Source organism: Nicotiana sylvestris, chromosome 1 (genome assembly GCF_000393655.2).
Source record: "Nicotiana sylvestris chromosome 1, ASM39365v2, whole genome shotgun sequence".
Classification (NCBI taxonomy): domain Eukaryota; kingdom Viridiplantae; phylum Streptophyta; class Magnoliopsida; order Solanales; family Solanaceae; genus Nicotiana; species Nicotiana sylvestris.
Window position 1 is genome coordinate 94,244,080 of NC_091057.1, and position 7,792 is coordinate 94,251,871.

At 35.2% G+C, this 7,792-nt stretch overlaps 1 protein-coding gene across 1 annotated transcript; it reads left to right on the plus strand.

The window, feature by feature from the left end:
* The first annotated feature begins 4,710 nt into the window (after positions 1–4,710).
* LOC104222807 (F-box/kelch-repeat protein SKIP25-like) lies at positions 4,711–7,131 on the plus strand. Its single transcript, XM_009774107.2, has 2 exons — positions 4,711–5,580; positions 6,117–7,131. The coding sequence occupies exons 1-2, from the start codon at positions 4,813–4,815 to the stop codon at positions 6,528–6,530; spliced, it is 1,182 nt and encodes a 393-aa protein (XP_009772409.1). The 5' UTR covers positions 4,711–4,812; the 3' UTR covers positions 6,531–7,131.
* Positions 7,132–7,792: the final 661 nt, after the last annotated feature.

Sequence of the window (7,792 nt, forward strand, 5' to 3'; positions counted from 1 at the left end):
CAACAATATGAACACGGATGAACATCATAACAACAATATCACATGAACATGATTTTAACAACATTTCAACAACAAATCATATGAACACAAATTGAACAACCAAGAATAACTAAAATTTGATTGAACAATATTTTAGCAACAAACAATCCTATTTTCGGATTCAACAACAACAACAAACAAAGTATGAAGATTTCTAAATTCAATCATATTGAACTTAAAATCAACTCTAACAACATTACAACCAACAATTTCTTATATTAAACTTAAACAAAATTATGAGACAAATTCAAGAAATAATTATAAATGATAAACAAGAAATCAAACTATACAAATTTCGAATTCAAGATCAAACAAACAAAGTATGAACATGAATGAACCTATTTTTTTTTAAAAAAAAAAACAACAACAAACATGACGGATTAAACGACTCAAACAACATTAATAATTTCTGGAAAATACATAACAACATGAAACAAATTGAAGAAATAATCAATTAAATTTCAATTTGAATCTAACAAACATTAAACTAACAAATATTTACCTAAACAATAATACAAACATGAAATAAACATGAAAACAACTAATTAACTTCCATGTGAAATCTGAAAATTAATTTAACAAATCATATGAACATGAACAAAGCCAAAAATCAAATATCTACCGATTTTAGATTCGACAATTATCAAAACAAGATACGGACAAAAATAAAATTCAAAATCTACTAACCGGATCGAACGACACCGTACGGACTGTTTTGACGACCAAAGCATCAAACAAATGGCGATGAACTTGGATGGAAACAATCTGTTCGGAAACGAGTATCGCACCAAGATAACTTGACGCCGAAGACGACCACGAACGGGCGACGAACGAGAAGGCTATCCTGTGCAGCCCTTTTCTTCTTTTCTTTTTCCAGTGGTGAAGAAAACAATGGGGTCGACAAAACAGAAGCAAAAGCGTGGTCTGGGGGTTTGTTTGGTTACGTGAAGGAGCTGGGGTGCGGGCAGTAGTCATGAGAGCAAGTGGTCGACTGGTTCTGTCGACTGGTTCTGTCCATCGACTGAAGACGCAGCAACGGGGGGGGGGAAGGGAAACTGGACGAGGCAGCAGGCAGGGAGTAAGTCGACGCAGTAACTCGGCAGCAGCAGCTCGGAAGCAATGGTCGACGAAGGCAATGGCAGCAGTAGCAACTGCGTGAGCAGCAGGTGGGCTGTTTGGGTCGTCCCTGGTTGTCGACTGTAATCGACAGAAATGGGGGTTGACGACGAGGGTAAGGGCAGTCGGAGAAGAAGGCAGCGTAGTAGCAGCTGCGTGAGCAACAATGGCGACTGGCCATGGCGAGGGTGAGCAGCTTGGACATAAGACGTCGATGTTTGTTCGGACGAAGAAGATGAAGCAACGGAGAAACCATGGACGACGTCGACGGAAAAGATGAAGACGTGAAGATGGAGGGGAATGGGAGAGGGAAGCCATGGTTGTGCTTTGGAGTTTTGAGGAAGAAGAAGGAGAATAGGGGGGGGCGGATGCTTAGGCATTTTTTAGGGTTTTCTTACTATTTTTTTTTTGTTTTTCTTTGTTTTTTTTTTTGAAATGCAAGATAATAGGGTGTTGGGTTATGGACCGGGTTGACCCAGTTCGAAATGGACTGGGTCGTAGGGAAGATTGGGCCATTTTTTGGGCCTGTGGCTTGAAATTGAAGAAGAGGCCCAATTCCGACTTTCTTTATATTTTCGCTCTCTTTTCTTCTTTTATTTTTCTAAAACTAAATTATAAAAATACTTAAACTATTATTAAGAACTAAATTAAGTTATAAAAGCGCAAATTAACTCCCAATAATAATTAACGCACAATTAAGTATTAATTAAGCATAAAATTGTATATTTGGACATTAAATGCTAAAAATGCAAACGATGCCTATTTTTGTAAATTTTTTATCTTTGTAAAACAAATTTAATTATTATCAATTGTAGAATTAAATCCTACATGCAAAATGCGACATATTTTTGTATTTTTTATTAATTTAGCAAATAAACACGCACAAACAACCACAAATAATTATTCAAAATATTACAAAATATCACAAAATTGCACACCAAAGAAAAATCATTTTATTTTTGAATTTTTTGGGAGTAATTCTCATATAGGGCAAAAATCACGTGCTTACAGCGGGGACGTGAGGCTTGGGTCACAGGTCAACCCCAAGAGAGATAGCTTCAAGTACCTTGGGTCGATGATTCAGGGGGACGGAGAGATCGACGAGGACGTCACTTACCGTATAAGGGTAGGGTGGATGAAATGGAGGCTTGTAACTGGAGTCTTGCGTGACAAGAAAGTGTCACCGATACTCAAAGGTAAGTTTTATAGAGTTGTGGTTAGACCGGCCATGTTGTATGGGGCAGAGTGTTGGCCGGTTAAGAACTCCCATATCCAGAGGATGAAGGTAGTAGAGATGTGGATGCTGAGGTGGATGTGCGGGCACACTAGGATAGACAAGATTAGGAATGAAAATATTCGGAAGAAGGTGGGCGTCGCCCTTGTGGATAACAAGATGCGTGAAGCGAGGCTCAGATGGTTCGAGCACGTGCAGAGGAGAAGCTTTGATGCCCCGGTAAGGAGGTGTGAGCGGTTGGCCGTGGTGGGTACGAGAAGAGGTAGATGGAGGCCTAAGAAGTATTGGGGAGAGGTGATAAGGCAGGACATGGTACAACTGCAGATTTTCGAGGACATGGCCCTTGATAGGAAGGTCTGGAGGTCAAGCATTAGGGTTGTAGGTTAGGGGGTAGTAGAGTTTTACTTACTTCATACCGGGGGTGAGGCGGGGTTGTATTAGGGTTGATCTTAGATGACTTGCAGTTTATATTGAACACACACTATCATTGCTATTTATCTTAGCCCCGGGCCTTAGACTCTGGTTACTGTTATTGCATGTCATTCATCTTTTGGTTGTTATGCTTCTATTACTATTACGGTTTCTACGGAGTTACTAATGAATTATTTTTTCTTATTTTTTATATCGTCTTTCTAAGCCGAGGGTCTATCGAAAACAACCTCTTTGCCCTATCGAGGCAGGGGTAAGGTCTGCGTATACATTACCCTCTCCAGACCCCACTTTGTGGGATTTTACTGGGTAGTTGTTGTTGTTGTTGTTATATGTGTGTGTGTGTGTGTTTTATATAAAGTTTCTAAAATTGTATGGTACATGTTAATCGTTTGCTTTGTTAGTCTAGTTCTTTGCTATTATAATAATATAGTTCTTTGCCTTTACATTTTAGTTTGATTGATAGTTTTCTTTTGCTAATTACAAGAATCTATCATATTCAAAATAATCTATTTCCAACAATCTTTAAATCATTTATCACTATTTGATTCAATTATCATCAATGTATCTTGGTAGATGATAGTTTCTCAAAGAGTAATTGATTTGATAGTGCTATGTCGAAAATATAGTCGCCGAAATATGTTTTTGGTAGTGTATGCCTCATATTTAAGAAAAACCCGATAAATAATCGAAAAAATCAAAAAATCAACAAAATCGACATACTGAATTGATAAAAGATCGACTTAATTAGTTTGGTTTGATTTGGTTTCAATATTTAAAAAATCAATTTACTTAGTTAATTTATTTTTAGAAAAAAATCGATTCAATCATGAACACCTATAATAAAAAAATTAAAAAAAAAAAAAAAACGGGTAGACGCTGCACTCAAAAGAAAGACAGAGGCATAGCCTACAAAGCAGCTAAATACGTGGTTCAACAGGGTCCATAGATTTCGTACTTTAGAGAGACAAACGTTTCCAGATAAAGTAGATTTTTGACTGTATTATCATCTTTGAGGTATTGTGCACTTTCTTCCTCATTTTATGTTGGATCCAAACAAAGTTTTCTAACAATATCCATTTATGGCCTTTCTTGAGATATTTTTCCAATTTGTAAGCATCCTTTTCATATCTTATGCAATTTGTGAGCATTAAATACGTAAAGTTTTGCATTTATAGCATGGACAAAGTCCAACTAGCTAAGATTTGTCCAAGCACTTCAATTATGACTTCAACAGCCAGCAAGAAAAAGAATTATAAAGCCACAAGACACCATCATTCCAAGCACCAAAAGCCATGCCTATACAATTTGTCAAGTATTTTAAAATTTTTTAGTTATTACGTTTCGCATATCAAGCAAAAAATAATTTATTTTTTCAATTTTGCCCTTAGTAATAATTGCTCATTCCAAATCATTTTCTAACGCATTTTTTTTTTTAAGGGAATGAAAAGTCAAGAGTATACAACAAAAAGTGAACGGAGAAAGTATGTATGTATGTATATATATATATATATATATATATATATATATATATATATTATATCATTATATTATTTTTATTTACTGTAACGGGTAATGTATCTTATTTTCAAGATTGCTAATTCTGCATTAAGAAGTTGAACCTATAGTTTTCGCTCATACATGTATTTTTATCCAAAAAATTATTAAATATGTATAAATAATAAATTTTGAATCCATTAAATTAGATGAGATATGACAAAATTGTAAATCTGAACCAATAAAGTTTAAATTATTGATCTGCTTCCGATTATATGGATAGTAGATATGTCATGGATAACCTGATAGTGTAAATAATTAATTTTTGACACTAGCGATCTATACAACTTAAATTCTATTTAGAAAAAAAAACTTGAATTCTATATATATTCAGTTGTCTATAGGCCACTTTCCCCTCAAATAACTTCAAATCTTTGTATATCCGAGTTGAACAAAAGATAGAGTTTCAGTTCCTAGATCCAGTGAAGTTCATAGCCATGGAAGATGCCTTAAAGCGCATCAAAATTCAAGAAAATTATGACCAAGAAAACAATAATATTGAATTATCAGTTTTGATTCCTGGTTTGCCAGACCACTTAGCTCATCTTTGTCTTTCCAATCTTCACCCTTCACTTCTTTATGATGTTTGCAAATCTTGGCGACGCCTTATTTACACCTCATTTTTTCCTCCTTTTTATTCTCTTTATGCTGTATGCTCTCCAACTACTACTATTACTTCATCATCCAATAGTAGCAATAAGCAATATGCAAAAGTTGATGATCAAAATTCTGTGGAGTTTTTCTGCTTAGATCCAATTTCATCTAAATGGAGTTCTTTACCAAATCCTCCTTCAGATCCACCTATTCGTGTACTTCGCCGTCATCCTTCTTTTATATCAAGAAGCCTTTCTATTCAATCTTTAACTGTATCTGAACGTATGGTTCTTATTGCTGCTACTACACACAAGTTTCTACCTGCACTTGAACGTCCATTGGGATTTAATCCATTGTCTAATGAATGGTTTTTTGGACCTCAATTTCCTACGCCACGGCGATGGTGTGGTACGAGTTCTGTAGATGGCAGTGTGTATGTAGCAAGTGGTATTGGATCGGTATACGATGGAGATGTAGCGAGGTCCCTAGAGAAATGGGACGTGAAGAAAAAGGCAAATGAATGGAAGTGGGAAAAAATGGCAGGATTAAAAGATGGAAGATTTAGCAGAGAAGCTGTTGATGCTATTGGCTATAGAGGGAAACTATGCATGGTAATCTCAGAACTCTATGACCATCTCATTCAAAAGTTTCTTTCTTTTTTATGAACAGTTAAAATACATCGACTTTTTTTGTTGTGTTTTAATTTACTAATGAGTGGCGATAAAATTGTGTATCGTACTGTTACAATGTCTTTAACTAGAAAATTTACTATGGTTATTTGATAATATCATAGTTGCCACTCATTACCTGCTTTGACTGGTAGTGATTCAAGATTTAATATATACAAATAACAATAACCCAGTAAAATCTCACAAATGGGGTATGGGGAAAGTAGTGTGCCGCAGACCTTACCCCTACCCGAAGGGATAAAGAGGCTATTTCCAAAAGATCCTCGGCTCAAGATAATATATATGCATACAATATTTAACTTATAGTATACACTTATATTAATTTTTGTATATCAATATAATTTTCCGTTAAAGAATATTCAACCTGCCGTTCTTGAGCCTATGTGCTCCACCACTACCTTTAATATCATGTTGAGTTGTGTGATCAACTTTATTTACTTAAATTATATTTTTAACAGGTAAATATCAAGGGACGTGCAGTAAAACAAGGCGCCGTTTACGACGTAGCGAAAGATGAGTGGGAAGAGATGCCAGAGGGAATGCTAGGAGGATGGAATGGACCAGCAGCAACAACAACAAATGATGAAAGTGAGATGTACGTAGTAGATGAGACAAAGGGATCATTGAGTAAATATATATCAGAAATTGATGAATGGGAAGAGTTGATTGGGTCTTGTGATCATTTGAAAGGTGCTGAGCAAATTAGTGTTGGAAGAGGACGAGTTTGTGTCATTTGTAGTGGTGGACGGCAGATTGCGGTGGTGGATGTTGCAGTAACACCAGCTAATGTAATTCGAGTTGTGAATACTCCGCCGGAGATGGAGGCAATTGCTTTGCATATATTGCCAAGGATCAATATTGTTTCAGACTGATACATGGTAATATTGAATTATCAAAAGAAGGAAGAAACAAATTTTGCTTATCTTTAATTTACAAATTACCTAGGTAAATTGTCTATAAAAATCAAAATTAACTAGTAATCTAAAAAATAAGGAAGTTACATGTGCTTCAAAATAATTAACTAGTAATCAGACAACTTGATAGTCCTATGCATTAAGCTCCCCAATACGCGGAAAAAAGGTCTTGGGTGATCTTATATACCTTGCTTTATTTTATATTTCTATAAAATACTGTTTTCACGTCTTAAACACATGACCTCTTAGTCACACGATAGTAATATAGTAAAATACACTAACATGTAAATGTTTAGATTATCAATATAAATGTAATTCCACCTTGGCAATACATATGAGAGATGGTAAGTATATAAAGATTAAGCCTTTTATTGATATGTTTTAAAGTTGTGCAGATCTAAGTTCAAATAAAACAATATTAGTAGTGGGTTGAGCTGTTATACGGCTTTTTATTCCATTAACATTACTCTCCCTGCTGCATATTATCCATCTTTAATCATTTAGGGTGTGCTTGGTACGAAGGAAAATATTTTTCGGAAAATATTTTCCAATTTTCTCATGTTTGGTTGGCTTAAATATTTTGGAAAACATTTTCCTTATGAACTCATTTTCCTCCAATTGGAGGAAAATATTTTCCTTAAAAACTCCTCAACCTTCCCCACCATCACCAATCCACCCCACCCCCTCTCTCCAAAAAAAAAACTTTTTTTTTTCACATTTCAGTTTTTCCGCCACCCACCCTACTACCCCTCCACCCCAACCCCACCCTACCCCGCTACCACCGCAAAAAAAATTATTTTTTTACCTTAATTTTTTTTTGCAATTTTAAATTTCTGTTTTTTCGTTTTTCTGCACCACCCACCACCCATCACCCACCTCAACCCCCCCCCCAGAAAAAAATATTTTTTAAGTATATTTTTCAGTTTTAACTTTTTTATTTATCGATTTTAAGGCCCCCCCCGCCCCACCCCTCCCCCTGAAAAAAATATTTTTTAAATATATTTTTTAGTTTTAGTTTTTTTATTTATTGGTTTAAAGGTTCAAAATTTTACAAGTTCTAAAGTTATGAGTTCGGAGGTTTATGTGTTTGGAAGTTTAGAAATTATAAAGTTTACAGGTTTGAAATTCCACGGTTTCGTAAGTTTAGCGTTCGAAAGTTTATGAAATTTGTGGGTTCAGAAGGTTATTGGTTTGAAAGTTTATGGCTTCATGTTTATTAT